The 21468-nt window shown below is 39.0% G+C and overlaps 5 protein-coding genes across 6 annotated transcripts; 1 reads left to right on the top strand and 4 right to left on the bottom strand.

Moving 5' to 3' along the window:
- Positions 1-241: 241 nt before the first annotated feature.
- On the bottom strand, positions 242-3433 carry rpl6 (ribosomal protein L6). Its single transcript, XM_038702572.1, has 6 exons — positions 3266-3433; positions 3076-3174; positions 2630-2773; positions 836-884; positions 529-713; positions 242-422 (listed from the first exon to the last, which is right to left on the bottom strand). The coding sequence occupies exons 1-6, from the start codon at positions 3410-3412 to the stop codon at positions 270-272; spliced, it is 777 nt and encodes a 258-aa protein (XP_038558500.1). The 5' UTR covers positions 3413-3433; the 3' UTR covers positions 242-269.
- A 1550-nt stretch (positions 3434-4983) lies between these two features.
- acaa2 (acetyl-CoA acyltransferase 2) lies at positions 4984-10724 on the bottom strand. The gene is made up of 10 exons (XM_038702575.1): positions 10321-10724; positions 8416-8582; positions 8145-8273; positions 7862-7978; positions 7561-7708; positions 7231-7406; positions 6775-6904; positions 6584-6654; positions 5778-5932; positions 4984-5685 (listed from the first exon to the last, which is right to left on the bottom strand). The coding sequence occupies exons 1-10, from the start codon at positions 10334-10336 to the stop codon at positions 5604-5606; spliced, it is 1191 nt and encodes a 396-aa protein (XP_038558503.1). The 5' UTR covers positions 10337-10724; the 3' UTR covers positions 4984-5603.
- Positions 8595-13596, top strand: mrpl40 (mitochondrial ribosomal protein L40). 2 transcript variants are annotated; one of them, XM_038702577.1, is made up of 6 exons: positions 8595-8822; positions 10772-10855; positions 11015-11098; positions 11838-11993; positions 13074-13155; positions 13284-13596. In XM_038702577.1, the coding sequence occupies exons 2-6, from the start codon at positions 10794-10796 to the stop codon at positions 13509-13511; spliced, it is 612 nt and encodes a 203-aa protein (XP_038558505.1). In that variant the 5' UTR covers positions 8595-8822; positions 10772-10793; the 3' UTR covers positions 13512-13596. The 2 variants fall into 2 exon arrangements, with proteins under 2 accessions (XP_038558505.1, XP_038558506.1); XM_038702578.1 differs by lacking the exon at positions 10772-10855 and having other exon boundaries at positions 8596-8822.
- Positions 13597-13794: 198 nt separating this feature from the next.
- cunh22orf39 (chromosome unknown C22orf39 homolog) lies at positions 13795-15751 on the bottom strand. Its single transcript, XM_038702580.1, has 3 exons — positions 15645-15751; positions 14706-14873; positions 13795-14546 (listed from the first exon to the last, which is right to left on the bottom strand). Exons 1-3 carry the CDS (start codon positions 15684-15686, stop codon positions 14415-14417), a joined length of 342 nt encoding a protein of 113 aa, XP_038558508.1. The 5' UTR covers positions 15687-15751; the 3' UTR covers positions 13795-14414.
- Positions 15752-16289: 538 nt separating this feature from the next.
- Positions 16290-21264, bottom strand: ufd1l (ubiquitin recognition factor in ER associated degradation 1). Its single transcript, XM_038702576.1, has 12 exons — positions 21114-21264; positions 20773-20905; positions 19712-19744; positions 19494-19615; positions 19053-19183; positions 18899-18971; positions 18721-18789; positions 18567-18635; positions 18443-18493; positions 18266-18354; positions 17160-17244; positions 16290-16948 (listed from the first exon to the last, which is right to left on the bottom strand). Exons 1-12 carry the CDS (start codon positions 21114-21116, stop codon positions 16874-16876), a joined length of 933 nt encoding a protein of 310 aa, XP_038558504.1. The 5' UTR covers positions 21117-21264; the 3' UTR covers positions 16290-16873.
- Between the last annotated feature and the right edge of the window lie 204 nt (positions 21265-21468).

A 21468-nucleotide genomic window follows, 5' to 3' on the forward strand; every position in this document is an offset into this window, starting at 1 on the left:
GAATGGTGCTTTAAGGCCATTTCTTATGTTTTAGTCAGTTGCCATGGATAGCTCATCTGCAAAACACCGTAATACTAATGCACCAATAAAACTAAAATTTGAATGCATCACCTAAGCTGTGGAAATGCAAAAGTTTATGGTTGGATGGTGCATGCACATTGACTCATCTGTCTAGTAAACATCCAAGCTATACACACAAATGCACTTAATTTCAGCACAAACGAGGCAGGAGAGGGCTAGAGACGGTGGTACTCTTTATTAGAACACATTTAGAAAACCAGCTTGTGTGGGTAGACGCCATTAGACAGGCTGAAGGAAGAGCGCAGGTACCCTTTCATCTGAGGTATTTTCTTGATGAGGGGCAGGAGCTGAGAGTCAACAGCTTTCTGGTCCTCCTTCCTCTGCTCTGTCAGCTGGTACTTCTGCATACGGAGAATAAAAGTAGTGAGTCCCTTTATCAAAATCCAGGAGCTAAAGTCCCATTGAAATGTGTGCAGTAGTGTACTCAGAATATCAAAGTTAGTTTACCTCTTTTTCTGTATCAAAGATCTCTCCCTCCTGGTGACGTGGCCTCCTCAGCTTCTTCTTCTTGAAGTAGGCATCGTTCAGAGTTTTGGGGATCTTCACGCCAGTGATGTCAATTTTGGTGTTTGTGGCAATGGCAAACTTCTGATGAGCCCTGCGAAGGGGGACTCTATTCAAGGCAAGAGGGCCTACGAATATGCAAACAAGGGAAAAACTAATGTTAGAAAAGGGTGAAGATGCCAAATATCTTGCAGGCAGTGCTACTACCTGACTCATGGAGGATTCTACTGCACACAAATGTCCTCCTTACCAGTGACAAGCAGGAGACCACTTGAGAGCTGCTTCAGGAACACCACACGCTAAAAAACAAAAGCATAATTAATATAAAGCTATGGTTTGAGGACAAAAAAAATAAATTGACTCCATATTTGTGCTACTTGGATAAGATACTTCGATAAACTGCAATCCCCTTTCATACCCAGCTATTTAGACGGGGAAAATTAAATGTGCTTGACACACGCTCTTTGTTTAATCGAGAGGGCTCTCTGCCTTTCAGTTTCATAGCTGTAACATTATTTAGGTCAGCCACTGCTCAAAGTGTGTGTGGGCACACTTGCACGCTTCCATAACTTGCTCATGTAGTGTTTGAGTGTGGGAGGGAGGGACAATGTCTGTGGTACCGGGAATGTGTGATTACAGCGATGTGTCCAGCACGCTTGTTATATTCATGCACAATAATGATGCACTACTAATTTCCCCCACCAGGGCCAATATCTTGCCTTACCTTGTGTTCTACGACTCTTTACAATAAATTGATGAGGAATAGCAGTACGGTCATTATGTTGGTAGTGTTAGAAACAGTGTAAAGATAAACGTCACCAAACAGGATATTAATCGATTAAGTTGAATGCCCTTTAGCAAAGTCCCTCATTTTTTGCATTAGTCCCTTTGAGTGCATTACTGAGCATGTCCATATCCAAATAGGACTCTACTAAAAAAAAATATAAATAAAAAATATTGTGGCCATTTACTATTCTGAATTGAGCTTCAAGTTAAACCATAAAACTATAACTCAATGCTATGATAGCTCTACATCTAGTATGACAGGCTACAGTGATTAATGCATTAGAACTATTGCTGATGCAAACCACATGCGAGGTATTCAGACGTTTAATTACATCTGCCAAACCATGAAAGTCTCTCATTGCCACAATGATTTTATAGTACAGTTTTACATTTACAGCTTTAAAAAAAAAATGTTTATTTTGACTGCATTTTGTGTTTTTTGTCTAGTGGCAACCCTACACAACAAGAGACCCGTCAATTAATGCAGACTAGCAAGTTGCATTAATTAACAGGGTGAAAAGGGGATCATGTTACATTTAACACCGACTAGTGCTGGACAATAAAACAATTATCGGGATATAATTTCTCAAAAATATATCAAATGTTCAATAAATGTTAGATTTTATTCACATGACTGAAGACTTTTTTAATAAAGACATTTTGTTGAGGAAAAATAACTGAAAAAAGCTTTCACTTAGTTTTACTCGTGCATATTTGTTGACAAAGATTTTATCATAATTGTTTTGAATGTTCTACCTCAGATTTGTGAAGTGATCCACTGTTAGGCATCAAGTGTTGACCATAAAGAATAGTTTAAACAATTAACTATCAGGTTTCTTCAACTTTTACTCAGGATGAAAAATCTGCGAAAGAAACAATTTGATACTTTGCGATAATTATCGATATCGTAAGATATTGAAACTTTTTATCACAGAAGTTTTTGGCCATATATTGTCCAACCCTAGATGTGAGGAAGTGTTTAAAAAGACAAATTCATTTATTACTTAGAGTCTGCATCAATCAGAAAAGCTTTGTGTAATATGAAGGTTAAAGAGATGATCCCGTTTTAGTCCTTCAAGCAAGCAGATTCCTGTCCTTAATCCCCCACTTTGGACCCTCATACAAGGGAAGTTACATATTCACCTGTTTCTAATGCACTAGAAGCATCATCTTAACGTTATTCTGCACATGGTGTGTGCGTGACAATTAATGTTAATCCATGAGAACATTCAAGTTATGTGCTGGAAATGGTTCTCACCTTTCCACGGTGGCGACCAGTGAGCAGAATGAGGACAGTTCCTGGGGTGATGGAGGAGCGCAGCTTCCTCTTGTGCTGGCTGAAAGGTTTCTTCCCGTGGCTCTTCAGTTTACGAGGAACATCCTCTGTGGGGTAGTAGCGGGGCTACGGTAGGAGCACATAAACATACATTAGTATTTTAATTTTAGGTTTGCTGCAAAAATCCAGTGGAAGACTCTTTCAATTGAAAGCGATGAACCCACTTTGACAGATGTGCATCTGTTTTGGTCCCAGAATTTAAAGTTCTGCACAGCATTTGTGCTCACAATACCTTTAACAAAGTCTCAAACGGTGTATGGTGGAGTTATTTCCCCTTTAATCAGGCACCCGTTTTGAATTTATATAAGTGTGCGCAGCTTATTTCAACTGACCTTAAATCTAACAAGCTACAGGTACATATTACTCACCATCTTGCGCAGCTTGACAACACGAGTGCCTCCATTCTTGTCTCCTCCAACAGTCTTGACAACTGTGGCCTGGGGCTTCACCTTAATCTTTTTCTCGATCTAAAAGAAGAACAAATTATCAGTACAAGACACAATCAACAAGTGTGAAGGGCACATGGCTTCTTTTATTCAGTCATGGTCCTGCCTTCACCTTGGTCTCCGTGGTCTTGGCTTTCCTCTTGTACATGGCCCTGCGGGCGTACATAGCGGACCGGGAGTAGCGGCCAATGCCCCGGGCCAGAACCGGGTTCCGGCTCCCATGCTTCTTCTTGGCAGACGCCTTGTCTCCCTCTGCCATCTGACACAAACAAAGTTAAACAGGTGTTAGTATATCAACTGCAGAAATGTTGTGCCTAATGTCACATATGATGTGGTTTAATTTTAATAATCCTCAAATAAAAATATTCAAACTTTGGACATGTCTACCACCTTGTCTACTGTTCGACAGGACTGTGGTTCTGGTATCAACTGTTACAGAAGACTACCACTGTGTCAATGACTACGACAACAGTCATGTAAATACTGTTCCTCTTAACGACACAATGCAGTGGTTAACAGCGGAAAATACCACAACCCCATTAGTATTGGTAAAAAAAAGGCGAAAAGTGGCTGTTACTACAATTACTACATTACTTTGACTGCTAAACACCACAGCCATTTCCAACGCAGGGAAGGCATGACAACTAACGTTAGCTAGCAGTTAGCAACATAGTACAGAAGAGTCGCTTTACTGGTTAGCCAGACATTTGTCTTTTCAAATATTAAATGTTTTAAAGGAAAGTTAAATACGTGACAGCGGAATTGTATGTGTAGACAGCAGAGAATACTAACGAACAGGTTTCTATTAGCCAGCTAGCCAATGTTACAGACAGCACGAAGGCTAGCCGGCGGCCTAGGACCGACGATGCACCAAACTGCTCATTATTACAGACTTGACGGATTAATCAAGGTAATAACGATGTCTAACGCACCGTCTACACACACTGATTCGTTTCTTTATATTTGGAGACTGTATTTTTTATTCTGTAGCACAGATGACAACAGATTTTATTCCTACAGCAACACGAAAGCAAGGTTCTCTTACCTTTGCTATGAAAAAAAGACCGACATCCGGGGATGTGACGTATATAAGGACGCTGCACGATGATGTTGACGTAGTTGCGTCGAGTTTGGAGGGTGTGATGGTCCTTGTAGTCCTAAATATATTATTCCTTTATTCTCACTGTGGTATAAATAAAAAGCAACATTGCAACACTTTTAACGACTGGTAGTCCCCAAAATTGTGGACAGGGTTTTAAAATTATTTTTAGTTGATTGCAAATCTATTTTATCTAAATATATTTGTTTGTATCTGCTCATATTAACAATGATTGTATAGAGCTTCATTGTCTTAATGGAAAGTAACATTCATTTACCCTTTAATAAAGAACAACAAGCAAGGTTCCTATGAAATTATCTCTCTGACAGCAGAGCTTAACATTGATTTTCTAGAAGATATTGTGAAGAACATTGATGTTTTCTGTTATTTTCCATTCCTTCTATAAGTAACACCTTAATAGCAGACATTTGTCTATGTTCTGCATTGTTCAATAAAAACTAAAGGTTGTAGGGCCATCACTGTGTATTGAAATTAAGTATTAAGTGTATTAAGTATGTCCATATCTGACACCATTCAGTCAGTAATCTTTTCTCCATCAGTTTTTTCTATGTTGACATGTTGAGCTTATGTACCAAAATAACAAATGTCAAACGATCTCTTTACCAACTACCTAAAGCACTTATTATGTAAAGATTGAATTGAATTACCTGCTGAACTAGGTAAAGAATTAGCATCAGGTACTGTGAAGGGCCAATCAAGAACACTTCAAATACAGAACTTGACTTCTTTTATTGAAAATGGGATTTATTGAGATTGAGATTCACTGACACACAGAAATAGAAAATCAGTTTTAGGATGGAGCCATCACAGGTCAGACTGGCAATACTGATTCCTGATAATGGAGTGATAGAGAACAGAAAAGGCAAACATCAGGGTTCCTTGAAACCTTACAAACTGTACTTTATGAGTTAATAATCTGCTACATGTGTAACATGTGTGACCAAGTACCTAGCCCTGTATTACAGGCACATACATAAACAGTCTCTTGCACCCTAGTTCAACGAGCACAGAAACATGAGTTAGCTCTTTATCTTCACAGGGCTTCCAAGGCAACACTGGACATTTATTGTACATTTTTGAATAACTAGACTGTAATAAGCAACAAAAGTAAACAGAACAATTATGCTGAGTGATAGTTTTGTTTGTGTGCCAGTTACTGTGTAACAGTGCCTCAAGTTGAGAACATTTGCCGCTTTGTATGTACAGTATGAGAAAGGTTTTTTAAAAATCTCTTTTTAGCATATGTTAACTGTATTTTAATTAATGCGAGTGGACGGTGGTGTAAGGCATTCTTCTACAGCAATTCTTCTTCTATTGTCAGCTTCTTCAGTCAGACATTTTCGAGGATTATGGCGATGCCCTGACCACCACCGATGCAGGCAGAGCCGACAGCGTACTTGCCTCCTCGTCGCCTGTCGAAAACAAAGCTCATTATTCAGTGCTACTTAATGTGCAGACATCTCCCCTGATTTACTCTACATACAATTACTGAGGACAAGGCTACCTGAGCTCATGAACCAGGTGGGCAGTGATACGTGCTCCAGAAGCACCGAGAGGATGTCCGATGGCAATAGCTCCACCGTTAACGTTGCTTTTCTCTGGATCCAGACCTAGAGCCTTGGCAACAGACAGGTACTGAGGGGCAAAGGCCTCATTCACCTGTGAGAAGCAAATTACATTAATGACATTCTAATAATATGAGCAAATCAAAAGATACAGGAAATGCAGTTTCGGAAAGTAATACTCAATTTTACAATTTTGAGGTACTATATTTAAGTATTTCCACTATAAGCAACTTTATACTTCTACCCCCTTACATTTCAAAGGGAACAATTTATACTTTTTACTCCACTATATTTATCTGACTGCTACAGTTACTAATTAATTACATGGCAAATAATATTATATTATTAAAAAACACATTTTTAAAAATTAAATCAGTTGTTTCTAACCTGTTTTGGCTTGTGAACGCTTCATTAAAAAGCTTTGTCTAGTTTCAGATGTCTGTGAGTTCTTAACAATTTCACCAAAGAGACATTTCCCCTTTAAAATTCTTACGTGGTTTCATTAAAATAATTGTTTGAGGTCAAAAGCAGTAAAATTATTCAATATTTCACAAAAAAAGTACTTTTGATACTTCAAGTACATTCTACTGATAATACTTTAACTTTTGAATGCAGGACTTTATTTTTTAGATTGGTACTTTCATAAAGGAAAAGAAAGGAAAGGATGTGAGCACTTCTTCCACCACTGAAGAAACATTTGACATAACCTGAGAGAGGACGTTACAGAGATTTACTAATAACAAACCTCCACGAGATCCATGTCGTTTATAGTCAGACCCGCTTTTTTGAGAGCTTCTGTAATCGCTGGAACCGGACCTAAGATTATTTAAGAAAAACAGAAAGTCTTACTGTGAGAACACATGTCACAACAGTCATTCATTCCCTTTTATTTCAAAGGGATTTAATCACATCTCCATAACAGTGGCATCAACTCACCAATTCCCATAATGCTCGGGTCACAGCCTGACACGTGATAGGCCACGATTCTGGCCAGTGGAGTGAGCTTGTGTTCATTCAGTGCATCTTCACTTGCAATCACCACAGCAGCAGCACCATCAGATACACCCTTGAGGTCAGGAAGAGAGAGTTGGATTTAGAAATATTAAGCTACTTCTTAAGGTAAGTGAGTAACACTAGTTGCACAATATTTATATATATACTGTTTATATATTTTACTGTGTTAGACTCAAACTGTGGAAATGACGCCACCACAACTCATAACTTATTTAACAACTAAATAGATGTTTCTAGCTTTTCATGTTACAGAAATTGAACCTTTTCAATACAAAGTATTAAACATTTTTATTGTTCAAAGTAGAACAGACCACTTGCTTGACGTTCACTGGAATGATTAAAAATACTCGAATCCTGAAATATTATGCATGAACTCACTGAAGCATTGGCAGCAGTAACAGTCCCTCCCTTCTTGAAGACTGGAGCCAGTTTGGCCATCTGTTCCAGGGTGGTCTGTGGACGAGGGTGTTCATCCTGAGCCATGGACACCTTGCCTTTCTTCGTTTTCACGTCAATGGGAGCAATTTCTGCTGTGTAGCGACCAGCCTCATGAGCTGTAAATAGAGGAAAGTTATGATTTAAACATTAAGAATGAGCTGGTCTTCAGCAGCAAATCTAACTTCCAGTCTAGATTTCATTGTTGCTATATGTAACCTGAGCAGACCATGAAAATATGTTAAAGATATAAAAAAATGCAACCTATCTTACCTGCCTTCCACCTTTGTTGCGTCTGGTGTGCATAGCTGTCACAGTCTTCTCGTGTGATGTGGTATTTCTCTGCCAGGTTTTCTGCTGTGATGCCCATTGGGATTTTGACATGCAGATCAGTCAGACCTGCCCACAAGGTGTCCTCTAGCTGTCAAGCAGACCGGGAGAGATTTTATCTTTCTTTCAAAAACTTCTGGAGTTTAATACCAAGCTGTCTTTATAGCCATCACATGGCTCCATGTACATTTGTGTCAAGTGTTCGGGTATTACAGAGAAAAGAAAAAATCTACAGGAAGCCAACCTTGAGATCCACTCCAAACCTTGTACCAAATCTTATGTTGCGAACAGCATATGGGGCCTGGCTCATGCTCTCTGAACCTCCGCACAGGACCACCTCTGAATCTCTGAGGCAAATCTCCTACAAACACACACAAAACAGGTTTTTGTTTTAGAGCTAAAAAAAAAATTGACATAAATAAATAAAAACGTTGCCTGATAAAGTGGCCCCAGAGTGTACAACACTATGGTTTATTGTACATTTGTATTTCTGCCAGAATGTGTTTTGCTCTTGGTGGAGTGCTTACTTGAGCACCATTGATGATTGACTGGAAGCCAGATCCACATAGTCTGTTCACAGTGAGAGCAGGCACTGGGATGGGAACCCCGCACCTCAGGCCCACATGACGAGCGATGTAGGGTGCATCAGCTGAGCTCTGAAATTAGGGGTCACATAAAGAGAAACGAAAAGGTGAGGAACAAACCGAGGTCAGCACACAAATGAGCATGTTACCATTTTCATGCAACTGTAGTTGCGGTCTGTTAAATATGGCTGTTGATCTGTTGGATTTTAGGTACCTGCATGACATTTCCCATGATGACACTATTTACAAGTTCTGGTGCCACGGCCCCTGCAGCAAGGGCAGCTCTGGCTGCATGCTCAGCCAAGTCTGTTGCACTATGATCCTTCAGCACGCCACCATAGGTACCGAACGGAGTGCGCTTGGCACCTACAACAAATACGCCTGCAGACAAACAGTATTTTAGTTCAGCGGCAAGGACTTTAAACCACCCACCACTACTGAGCCACAGCCAGATCACAGCATTAGGAGACACTATGTGGTAAATACTGCAGAGATGGTTGACACAGTGCACTGAGATGCAGAAGATAATAATACAGTATGAAGGGGGGACGGACATCAGATGGATCAAATTGGACTGAAGGGACAATAGAAGCAGCTACTTCTGGCTTTTTAGTACTCAAGGTAGAGTATACACCGCTTTCCCTGAAATATATCTCTCTCACACACACATGAGATTAATGTTTAGGCATTTATTTTGTAATTTTAACAAATGAATTATATAAACCATGTCTGTTGATTAAAGAGCAATATTAAACTACAGTCTATCTCTCTCTCTCTCTAACTCTCTTCAGTGAAACGGGGTTGTGGTGAATGTTTAATCGGCAAGTTAAACCTGTTGGTTAACATGCACTAAACTGTGGTGAATTCTTTGAAAGAATATACTGTGTAATAGACAAATAAAAAGTTTCAATCCTTTGCAACTTGCTTCATGTGCAAAACCTAAAAAATGTTTTAATTTATAGATCATTTTCATTACTCTGGTCAGTTAGCTTCATCTCAACCACTATTGTCAAGAACTGATTTGAAAAACATGCACACATTTTCTCTTTAATGCAAATTGCTTCCATGACGCACAGTGTTTCATAATAAACAAGTCACTTTGTTGATAAGCCTTTAAGTTTCTAATCAGACATTGAACAGTTGAACAACCTCTGGTGCCTACGTGTCCGGAGGAGCAGGTACCTTGACTTGCAATTGCATTGATTTGCACTGCACTGGGCATTTGTTTGGGTTTTGACTAACCATACTGTAACCCCTGAGTTGGCTGGAGGTGTGTGTTTAGTGTTTTGCAATATATCCTCTGTTACACTACTCTGTATGTGGACCAAAACAAGTGAAAACTAAAACTAAAACTAAAAAATTAAATGAACATAAGAGAAGAGCTAAAAGATTTGTGATGGGATAATCATTGGTGGAAACTAAGTACATTTACAACTAACTTTATTTTATTTATGAGATACTTGTATTTGCATTTATGCTACTTTACTCTTACTACTTCTACTCCACTTAAGGTCAGAGGGTAATATTTTACTTCTTTCTTCACACTTATCTGAGATCTTTTTAAAATACGTTCAAAACGTATATAATCAGACTTTATGTAGATACAATTAACAAAGTACACGTTAATGCATGAATATTCATGATCCAATAATGCCATTGCTATAATAATAGCTTGATACATTTTGTTGATAATATCTGTACATGATTAACGTTTTTAATGCGTAACTTACACGTCACGTGAGTATTTTAATAATGTGTTATTACTCATTTGAGTCCTTCTTCCACCACTGGAGATAATACTTAACATTATTATTAAAAAATAAGCAAATATTTTCACTTCAATCAACAAACAGCTGTTATCGATCTTGACATCATCATGTCACCTTTCGCCTATTTTGCGGTGAAGCTGTGATCAGAAAACGTTCAATGACATTTACAGTTACAGAAAGTCGACTTTAAAATGATGATACACATTTTAGGTTACAGATAATGCTACTTAGGTCCACTAATAGGATAAATATAGCTCTAAAATTAATATTCGTCACCGCCGCACAGCTACAGCCCCCCTGGCATGCACGTCTTAGTTTATTGGCTTCCTGATGAACTGAAAAGTGCTTACCTCTGAGAAGTGCCATGACGCCGATTCAACAAGACACTAACGTGAAGATCAAGATTTTGGAGCGATATCTTCTTCTTATGGCACTGAGTCAGCCCGCGGTGAATATATAAAGCCCTGGATAACCGCGACCTTTCCCCTAAATAAAGCAGCCAATAACTTTCCACTGGGTCAGGAAGATTCGTCACAGATGTTACAGATACATTCAAACCAAGACATTTAAATACATATTTAAAATCGTGATTGTCCGCTTTGTTTTAGTCGTAAAATAGTAGTTTAGACGTATTATATATTTAACGCAAATATAACAATGTAAATAATAACAAAATGCTCGAAAGTGCGACCCCTCGAAAACGTCATCTTCCCGCGCCACGTCTGTTGTGTCACTCAAGCGACCGGATATGTAACTACATGTGAACATTTCTGTTGTTCTGACCCCGAGTGTGTGTTTAAGGTGAAACAACACAGCGGGAAACATGTCTGTGGCTTTGTCGCGCTGTCTCTGCAGGGTGTTGTCCCGACAGACCGCTCCGTCCAGGTGAGCGTTTGTTTTACTCTCTCTGGCAGCGACCTGGAGCTCGCGCAGCTAAGCTTGTTCAGGAGAGAAATGCTGCTCAGTCTGATCTGTGGTTGACACCTACTCCACACACGGGCATGTTTTGACCTGGATACTGTTTGTTGTGCTGTTGTTGTGTAGCTTCCTGTTGGGAGAACATCACCATGCTGTACAGAGTCCTTGGTTTGCACCAGTGATGACGCTGAAGACATCCGCTCCGCTGAGGTATGATCAAGGCTGGATTATGAACCAGCTGCCCTCAGGACCCAGAACCACAGGGGCTTCAAAAGGCCCAGGTTTACCGCATGTCCACTGGTTTTTGGTAATTTGATTAATAGCACATTTGTTTGGGAATATGCATATGAAGTAAGTCAGATCCAGCATTTAACTGCTAATCTAGCGGTCTTGTCTTATAGTTTTAACATCTTGATTATTGCGATCACTAGATAATAGTCAATTATTTGGGCATTTATATTGTTTGTTTATCAATTAATGCTCAAAAACTGTCCATCGTGTCAACATCAAGTTTCCAAGGTGGCATCCTCATATTCCTTTTTTTGTCAGCAATATGAGGAGATCTTTGTTTTTGCACTTCTAGCTATGGGTGTGATGTGTTTTTAGTCCAGAGTCTACAGCTGTGTTACTTCGTCCTCTAAAAACAGAGTTAGATGAAGCCACTGATGTGTGTCCAACCTTGTTTGACACACAATTTTGTTTCAAGTCAACTCAGAAAACTGTTTTTAAAAGTTAAGAAATCAAAGCAATGAAGTGTTTCTGTCGAATCTTACTGCAGAACTGTAAAATTATATGGCTATGATGGCAGTTGTTGTTTATTTTTACATCATTATGTCAGCCAAAATTCATATGTCACAGTATCAGTATATTATTACACTCATGTATTTCCCAGATCTGTTTCAAAATATACATTATACATGCTCACGTAGAGTTGTACTTTGTGTTTAAGAGCGGAGCCCAAAAAGAAGAAGAAAGTGGACCCAAGAAGGGAACAGATGATAAAAGAGAGGCTGAGAAAGAAGCTGAAGAAGCTGGAGAAGGTTCCACCTGAGCTCATCCCGATAGAGGACCTTATCACTCCAGCCAAATGCTTGGATGAAACAAGGTACTGCTCATTGTTCACACGGAAGTCATGATGTAGATTTGTGTTGAGGCATTGTTCCCATCCCTGCATTGCTGGGTACAGCCGGGGGGCAAATTAAAGAAACAACCTGAATAAAAGAGTGGAGAAACATCTCAAATGTGTTTGTTATGTCTGGCTATGTTTGTACAAAAATGAGATAACATCTTGTGGAGGATCAGTATTCATCCCTTCAACAGAGTTCCACAGACTTGGCGAGGAGCGCTGAAGCTGTTCTAGAGGCTCGTGGTGGCCTGACTCCTTACTGAGACGCTTCATGATGGTTCTTCCTTTAATGCGTCACCTATTTGTACATACACAGTGTTTTTCTTATTGTTATGAAATGCTCTGAAAACCAAACCAAAACATATTGCCTCTGTGGCCAAAACCTGATATAGCTTACCAAAACTCTTAAATTTATTAATTGCATAAATTAACGACATGTTGGTTTTGATTTTTTCATGGAAATGTTTAGACAATAATAAACATAAAGGATGACGCCAGCCACATCCTTTATGTCTTGATGCTTTGTTGAATATAGCTGCCAGCTGTAAGTCACTCCGCTGTGACAGAAAGCAGTGTCAAACTCCTCTTGCACCAGATACGGTTAGCAGCAGGAGGAGCAGCTGAATTAATCCAAGGAGGTTAATAACATTTTTCAACACTGTGTTACATAACCTGTGGACATCTGGAAATCTGAACTCAGGGACCAGACTGAATCCAGATCTGTTCTCCAGAGATTCAGTTCAAAACAGTCATGATTTGGGTTTTAATATGAACAGTTTATTGAGGGGTTTCAGATTTAAAATAGCCAAAATCTTTTCAATTGTTCTTGTTTTATTGGAGAATTAAGGATGGATTTAACACTCATTTTAGCAAAAAGGCTTCCAGACATAAAAACATCAGAAGACTGGTTAGTACTTACAAAACGTTAAAATTTCAATATATTTTATGGACATTTTATGTATCATTCGTCTTGCTGTACTTTTGTTCTTTCCTTGCTATTGTGATGCTCGCTGACTTTAGAAGTGCTATAAATTGTTTTTTTATTACTCTCTTTCAAAGGGAACGCTCTGCACCAAGGCTGTCATTTGAAGAAAGTGAGGGCCGAGCTCTGCTTCTGAAGGAGTGGAGCCGATACAAACAGGTCACCACTTACCTATCACACCTCCATCACTTAAGCTTTTATAGAAAACGTTGCTTCTGACCTCTGCTCTCCAACATGCACACTTAGCGAGCTGTACTGGACGTGCTCATGTGTCTTTGTTCTTGCAGGAGCAGCACATGGCTGAAGTGCAGGCTGTTGAACTTTCTCTAAAAGCACAGAGGGAGGCGCTGGAGGAGCTGAAGTTAGAGTCAGAGGATCTGTACCAGGCAGCGCTGAAGCCAGACCCCCTTCTGTTTCCCTTCACTCATGAAGGTCCTACCTACACACCGCCAAAGACCACGTATGAAGCGCCTGATGGGAAGTACAACAACATCACTAAAGTCTACACACAGTGATGGACAGTGAACAGCTGTGGGTGCAGCCTGTGTATAGTGTCATAAATTGCATGTCCTTGTTTGTACATGATTCAATTAGCCAAGATGCAGCCTTTGAACAGCCTGCGTGTGTAGGTGTGACGGACCCTTGGCACATGTTTTATCCTTTTTCAATTGTTCATTCAATTGTTCAGTCACCTCACTTGTTTCGTTCAAATGCAACAGCGTTCATGGAAACTATGAGTCGAACTGTTGGGTTTTCTTCCATCTGTTTAAAACATAGCATAAAAAAACCCAGCAAATAAAATGTTCTTTTTATTGATGCAATTTGTGGAATAATTTTTACATTGTGTTATTTAAGGGTAAAAATAATTACATAAAGGCAGAAAACTGCTAATGCACAACTCTGTATAGGTTGAAACTATGTCATTAATGCATCAATAATAACTATTGAGCCACAGGAGTATCTACAGATCGAAAACAGCATATTACCAAGGTTAAATTCTGACACAGTCTAATTGAGAAATGCACTACAGATCCTTTATTACTTTTATGGGCTCTTGAAAATCCAATGCATAATTTGACCCAATATTAAAACTCATTTACAGCGAGTCTGTGAGTGCAGTCGGCATGTGTGCTGAAGGTTACACAAGTTTTGTTTAATAATTATTTATGATCATCATAAATGATTATATTGTAATTCACTGGTGAAATAGATGCGGTCATCCTCATCATTGACCACTAGATGTCGCCCCTGCTGTTTCAACACATCTGGTTTTATACAGCAGCTCAGTGAACACAACTTGAGATGGCAATGAGTGATGGACAGTCTCCTCCAACATGTGGCCCTGAAGAAGTTCCTTAAATCTATCAAGTGACACGAATCTCGAATCTTCATTTCACTTTGCTTTGGCCGCCGACAGTTCAGGAGTCCTGAGGTTTTTCCTGGTTCAGGGGCATGTGCCAGTCTCTGGGAGGGTCTCGCCTCAGTTCCCACACTGGTTTGAACTTTCTCTGCTCTGCCACTCTGTTCCTCTCACTCCTCTGCAAGGCTTCCTGTAATTTAGATAGATTACATATAAAATGGCTGACTCCATTTTCAAGATATCTTTTTCAGTGTTTACATGAATTCTTTAGGACATTCAGACACCCTGGATAGTCTCAGAAAGCTCAAAAGTTTAGATCTTTAAACAAGGTGACTTCCTGCAGCTTTACCTTGGCCTCTATGCTTTTGTGATTCTCCCACTCTCTGCAGTTATGGTAGTCCTCTTTCCATTGGTGGCAGGATGGGGAGGTACCGTAAGTGTAATAGTGATGAAAACGGTTCCACAAGCTTTTGCAATGTCTGAATTCACTCCAATAGTCATCACAGGCCCGGGGTGACTGTGCAAACAGACAAAGGTAGGAATCATCACCAAGCCAACTTATACAAATAATATTTTGAACCCATACTGTTGTGTTTCTGGTGAATTACTGCATCACGTCCACTTCCGTGGTCACACCTAACATGCACATATAGGGGCCACAGGATGACAGCAATGTCAGAGAATGTAAATGATCAACTGGGGAGTGATTAAGTTGTGCTGCTCTCTGTGGTTTTTGCTTCAGTGAGGTTAAAATTCCAACCTCATTCAAGACTGTCTTAATTGACTAAGAATTGGTGATTAAATAAAAAAGAGGCCTAATTAAATAAAACTATGGGGAGAAAATGGCATTGTGACAGATTTTGGGAAAATACCATTCTGAAACAAAATCTGGGTGAAACAATTTCATATCATTTAGCTGTGAGTAATTTCAATTTATATTGATTCATTGTCTGATTATATTTCATTATATCAGAGATAGTAGAGTTACTAGTGACTAACGTCATCTATTTTTACATGTAGCGTTAGTTTTTAGACTTAACTAAGCTAGCTAGATCGTAAAGCAAATCGTGAATCAGATAAATAATAAATGTTTCTGTTAAAACCTCCTGCTCTGTCTGACAGCTTATTGCTGCTAGCTAAGGTTACTTCGGTTAGCAACGATAGCTGACGTTAATCATCTGATCTGGCACTTTTCACTCTTTATCAGGACTATCAACAAGGCAGATGAAATACAATCAGGACATTTAACCAACAACATAATTAACGATATAATGTTTGGACAAATTACCCTCCACGGTCTCTCTTCAGAGCTTTCCATTGCTAGCTGCATTAGCTCGGCTTCAACAGGAACAATACTTCCGATTCGATTTAATTTCACAATAAAAGCCCTACCACACAATTTTACAGCACTTAATTTGAAAAGACGCACTTTCATAAGCAAACGTCAACCCATCACAATACTAAACACCAGACTGCAGAGCAGCGCTTTCCCCCAAGCTATTAGAAGTTTAAACTCAGATTCATCCTCAGCACTGCTCCATTTAATATAGTTTATTTGTTTACCATTAATTTATATTTTGCTTCTATATTGTATCTATATTGTCTGCTACATGGCAGAAGGGAGTTACAAACTCAATTTCACTCTGTAACCTGACAAAATAAATCTACCTACCTAACTATAATAGTGACATTTTATTTTTTAACTGTTTTACATAACTTTGGACATTTCTTCTTGGCTTTTTAAATATTTTCTTATCTATTACAGTTTTAAAGTACTGATTATTGACCCAACCGCTAATCATGCGCTTATTTATAAATAAATGTGTCCAACTTCAGTCAAGAAATTACCAGATACTGAAACGATTATATTCCAGTCTCATTTGATAGTTCATGTACATGCTTAAGACATTACAAAAATAATTATTAGCTACAATTAATTTCAAAACAGTCCTTTATTTGTCTATAAATACACCAGAAAAGGAAAAACCACTTGCAAATTATTCCTATAACTCAGGAAAAAAACAAATAAAATTATTTGTAATTAAAAACAAAAGTATAGAGCTGTTATTGCTCCAATTCTGTCGTAAGAATGGGACTCTGGATGATACTATACCTGACGTGAATTGTAAAAATGCAACAATTATTGAAGGGGGGGGTGGGGGTGCTATAACTCAAAGTCAATTCAAATCTGATATAACAATACTTCACAAACTATTCTTTGTGTTGGCATTGTGGTGAATTTATGATGCCTGGCTATAATCAGTCACGCTGTAACATGTGATTACCAAATTACAACCGTCAGCATTTTCTGCAGCCCAGCTTCTGTTGAGCAAAATGTTACTGTGAGAATTTTATTTACATATCATCTCAACTCAACAGCAAAACTCCCAGTTTGAAGAGACAGAGAAACAAAACCAAAATGCATCCGAAGGCCAGTTTGTTTTTACTTTGCTGTTGAAGGTGACAATAGATATGGTGAGTCTGTGCACATTAGCCAGTCACTCCACTTGTAATCCTTCAAGGCTTTCTGCCCTTCTTGCGTAGTGACTGTCCTTCTCCAGAGAAGGCGATGAATCTGTTCAATGCGTCATCCTGAGAGGATTAAAATGTAGTTAAATGAAACGACAGCATGAGTGATACATGAGATAATGCATTTAGAGAATTTAATACTAATAAATAAAATTAATCACAAAATAAAATGCTATGGGAAAAGGTTGTACTGGAAAAGTGTCAGAAACTGCAAATACAGCCTAGTTACATCCAGTATTAAAAAAAGTGTGATAAAATACTTCACATTTCTTACATCGTCAACAAACTTCCTGGGCTGAGGCCTCGAGTTCCTGATGAAGGTGATCCTGCCAACTTTGAATTCATAGTTGGGAATGCCTCTGTGTGATGAAAGATTAGAGTTTCAGATTAGGTATTTACACACTGATACAATGTTCAGTGTGGTTAAAAAAGCCTGAATAGGTGCCACTAAGGGTCTCTACAAACTGTGAAACTTTGACCGTCACATATGTCACATGTGCAAAAGCACATCCTAGCTGTCAGGTGCTGCAAGCCTGGGTGAGTCTTTGCAAGTAGCTGAATGGCCAAATTCTGAATAACAGCTGCTAAAAATCAAGCTGGCCACGTCATGCAACACCAAAACGAGAGGACATGGAGAAACAAGTGAGCAACAGGCAGCAGAGAGTTTAACACCTACAGAAACAGCGACAGGCTTTAGACCTCAAACATAATAGCCTTTTGTCACTGCCTTGCTCTACTGGGCCATAGCGGTCACTCACAGGGCATCATAGCAATAGTTTGTACATCAGTCTGTAGGACCAGCAAAAAAACAAAACAAATCGAGAACATGATACAGACTGGCTCACACTGCTCGAACTTTGTCAGAGATTACAGAATGTTATACGAGGTTTATAACAATAGCTATGTTTCCATCTAATTGTCAAGCGACGTTTTAAGCAAACTTTTGAAATGTTGCTAAAAAGAAAATGCGAATTAGGAACATTTCCATGATCTGGTTTGGAGGGAATGAAAAAATAAAACCCGGCTACGCAAAGCATATAGTTACGTAGTTGATTTTACGCATGGCTGTAATTAACAAGAAGTAGAACCACATTCCATCGTTAATAGAAAGGATCCTTACGAGTAACAGAGTTAGAAGGAGGAGCTTGTTGTGTTGGCGTAACAGTCTGAGCTTGTCAGTGGCAACAAAACAGAAACACTTGTGTGGACATAATTTTGACATATCCAATTATTCCAAAGGATATTGCAGCAAAACAAAATCTCCCCAAACAAAATCTCCCCAAACGAAATCTTAGAGGACATATTAAATAGTTGGATTTTAATATTTAACTTTTAGGCCACTTCATGTCTACACTTATAAAATACTGAACAAGTTTTCACCTTTTGATGTCACTTGGGCCAAGAGGGGCAGGGCTGGGCTCAATCCCTTTTGTTTTACCATCCAAACGATTGCCAGAGCCGGTAAAAGCCTGGGGATTAGAAACAGATTAGAAGTTACGTTAACTCCAATTATCATGGCTATTAGAAATTATAAAGACATCAGCAACATTTACTCACTCTGAATCCTGTGTCCATGTCAGCGTAACTGCTGGGATCTGCTTCTTCCTCCTGTGAAGAAATTTGCTTTATTTAAGTGTTCACAGCATAAAGTGTACAGATACCTTCAGGGTTTGGTGCTTACTGTTGGTTCTTCCTGGTGCTGAGGTCGTCGTTCAGGCTCTTTGTAACCCAAAGGTGCATCAAAATCCACCTGACAACCAGAGTCACGACACATTAAAAGTGGAGAACACAACAGAATAATTCACTGTTGTTTGTGATAATACAGAAATTCTTACGTTCATATCGCACTCAATGATGGATACTGCTTTATCTGGCTTGGTCTCCATTACTCGTAGCTCATATATCTGAAACAAAACAACAGATTCCTTTAGCAGTGGTATTCAGTAAAAAGAAATAAAGACAACACTAATACAACAGTGTGAGTACAACACTAATTTGAAAAATTTGATTTACCTTTTCATTGTAGTTGATAGCTATGACATCTCCAGTTGTCAAGCAGGCAAAGTTTCTCAATGCGTTCTCCAGTCTGTAATAAAGTGACAACTTAGTTAAACACTTTTGTTAAACACAAAATGTGAATGAGATTATCCTGACTAATATTTCTTACACTGCCTTGGGGTTTGTGATGTCCAGGAAGTCGGGGCTCTGTGGCTGGAACTTTGAGTAAGTGGCCACCATAAGGTTAACACTTTCCACTTGAACCAAACCACCTTCCTCCAACAGGAGATTCTGCATCATCTGCAGCAAAGACAATAAAGCACATTTCAGCACTGCCTTGATTGATACTTACAAAGTAGCTTTAAAAGCATTTTCGGACACAATATAAGACATGTTGTCAGAGTTTTGTATAGATCACATCCATCATTTTATACATTCCTATAAACTCACTCAGTTACTTTTATTCCATATGTTTTTTTTAAACTTCACTTACTTCACTTGATTTTTAAAGTGGTATTTTAATTTAATATAATTATCCTTCATCTACTTAGGAAGCACCACTGGTGACAGCAGACAGTTGTGACACCAACATTAAACTCCTGTTTCTCACCCAGTGTGGCAGGTAGCAGATTCCCTCATCTGCCACAAACTCCAGCACACCACAGTGTGTCATTCTGTCTGAGTTCTTGTTGGTCAGCTTGAACAACATTGGATAAGTGATGTTAAGCCTGCCTGCACACAGAAAAAGACGATAAAGATAATAATTGTCACGGAAGGTTCACACAGGACTTTTATAATGAAGAAGTGCTTAATTTAACTTCCACTTACTGAGCTGGTCGAGAGCTGATGGTGGCATTATTACTGGAGGGGGAAAAAGTGAATTAGTTGAGACATTAAATCACAAAAACACAACCCCGACACAATAATTTGTGACCTTTCACTTTATCATAAATTAATTTGGTCTACTTGGAAAGAAAATGAGAACTTGATCAGTCTAATTAGACGCCTGTAGCAGACAACATACTCATGTATCTAACGCTAAAGCAGCAACAAAGCATGTTAGCCAATGTTGAGAATGCAATGCAGAAAAAAATAGAAGTGGAGGGATGTAGCAGTGTCCATGTGTTTTTATTATTTATAGGCTTAACTGGTAGGAGTTTCCTGTGCATCTTTAATAAAGCACTAGCTAATTAGTACCTGTGAGTTTAAAAGGTTAGTACTAACAAATACAGTCCTAATGTAATAATGAGGGAAATATCACCTTACAACAACAAAAAAACAAGCAACCATTATTCTGAGAAACTGCTGTACAACTTAATTAAAACCTTCAACACTTATTTTATCAAAAAGCTTGACCTGACAAACGTTTGTCAGATCCAGAACCACAGACATGTTCATAAGCACCAGAACATGAGCCAACATAAGAAACTGACCAACAGGAGACAACACTAGAAAGCAGGGATGATTCACCGATATCATAGTTTATGTTTTTAGTGACTTTTTACTCAATCTGCACTTTTAACTGCATTTCACTGGAGACCTTTGAAAGAAAGATGAAGTAAATACTTGTCTAAAAAACAGTCTTCTGAGTGGGGATACGTTTTTGTGGGTGGGCCTTCAAATTTGGGAAACAAAAACAGGGTTCATATATTTGATTGGGACAAGAATCAGAAGGACTAGACTGCTGAAAAACGAGGGGGAGCATTGTGGACCAAAGAATCCAAGATTGACAGATATTATATTGAAGATATTATCAATTAGTTTATCCAATAAAAACACGACTTTATACTCGATTTCAAGAGATTTTTACCAACAAAAAGTTTGTTCTCAAACGCTTAACTGGCAGTGTATGCCAATATAAGGGTAACTTTTATGACATTAAAGCTCACTTTTGCCTCCTTTCTCCACGTCGGAGCGGTCGTTGGGACCTGCCAGCATGGACACCGAGTAGCAGCGGTACTGCGTGGAGAAGCGGTTCTGAAAGCCCCGGGACATCGGGTGGTCGAATACGTGGAAGGAAAACTGTGGAACAAAGACAATAAACTAATTAAAACACATACTTGAAATATTTTACGTGAGATCGTAACGTGCATTTCCATCATGACAGGGCATCTTCCTGCTGCTGTCGTGTTGTTGTTAGCCGCGCGCTAGCTAAACTGCTCCAAGTACGATTTATTTGATTTAAGTTTAATGTATCGTCAACGCTGGACAAAATACAAGTGTTACTCACCATGTCGACAGTTTAGCCCGTTGGTCGTCCAACGACTCAGGTCGAAATATCAGCTTTCTTATTTGAAAAATTGCTTCTGGGCTTTAGATTTCTACTGTTGTCATCCGCTTCTTCCGGAAGTGTACGAGCTGACAGCAGGAAGTGACGACACGACAGACGTTAGCCAATCACAGCAGTCTGTTGAAATAATCAGCAGTTCAGGAACTGCCAGCTGTTTTTCTTAACAGCTGCCAAATGGACCTAGTGGCGAGTTTGTTTTGTCACCTGCTGTTTATAGGGTCAGGAATTACTTCTTCTATATTACGTATAAGAGCTCTCTATCCTTTAAAAAACAAACAAACAAGAAACTCACACT

Source organism: Micropterus salmoides, unplaced genomic scaffold (genome assembly GCF_014851395.1).
Source record: "Micropterus salmoides isolate LMB-PRFRI ecotype aquatic unplaced genomic scaffold, ASM1485139v1 Ms_hic_scaffold_7, whole genome shotgun sequence".
Classification (NCBI taxonomy): domain Eukaryota; kingdom Metazoa; phylum Chordata; class Actinopteri; order Centrarchiformes; family Centrarchidae; genus Micropterus; species Micropterus salmoides.

Coding starts and splice junctions, on each gene's coding strand:
- rpl6 (XM_038702572.1), bottom strand. CDS start 3,412: ATGGCAGAGGGAGACAAGGCGTCTGCCAAGAAGAAGCATGGGAGCCGG. Junction 2,774..3,075: donor TTGTCAAGCTGCGCAAGATG/GTGAGTAATATG, acceptor CTCCTACCGTAG/CCCCGCTACTACCCCACAGA. Junction 423..528: donor TCTTTGATACAGAAAAAGAG/GTAAACTAACTT, acceptor CTCCGTATGCAG/AAGTACCAGCTGACAGAGCA.
- acaa2 (XM_038702575.1), bottom strand. Junction 7,407..7,560: donor GCAACAAAGGTGGAAGGCAG/GTAAGATAGGTT, acceptor CTCTATTTACAG/CTCATGAGGCTGGTCGCTAC. Junction 5,686..5,777: donor CACCTGGTTCATGAGCTCAG/GTAGCCTTGTCC, acceptor TGTTTTCGACAG/GCGACGAGGAGGCAAGTACG.
- mrpl40 (XM_038702577.1), top strand. CDS start 10,794: ATGTCTGTGGCTTTGTCGCGCTGTCTCTGCAGGGTGTTGTCCCGACAG. Junction 10,856..11,014: donor CGACAGACCGCTCCGTCCAG/GTGAGCGTTTGT, acceptor GTTGTTGTGTAG/CTTCCTGTTGGGAGAACATC. Junction 11,099..11,837: donor AAGACATCCGCTCCGCTGAG/GTATGATCAAGG, acceptor TTTGTGTTTAAG/AGCGGAGCCCAAAAAGAAGA.
- cunh22orf39 (XM_038702580.1), bottom strand. CDS start 15,686: ATGCAGCTAGCAATGGAAAGCTCTGAAGAGAGACCGTGGAGG. Junction 14,874..15,644: donor CTGAAGAGAGACCGTGGAGG/GTAATTTGTCCA, acceptor CTGTTTGCACAG/TCACCCCGGGCCTGTGATGA. Junction 14,547..14,705: donor ACAAAAGCATAGAGGCCAAG/GTAAAGCTGCAG, acceptor TCTAAATTACAG/GAAGCCTTGCAGAGGAGTGA.
- ufd1l (XM_038702576.1), bottom strand. Junction 19,745..20,772: donor CGTGGAGAAAGGAGGCAAAA/GTGAGCTTTAAT, acceptor TTCCCCCTCCAG/TAATAATGCCACCATCAGCT. Junction 17,245..18,265: donor GGCCCAAGTGACATCAAAAG/GTGAAAACTTGT, acceptor TTCATCACACAG/AGGCATTCCCAACTATGAAT.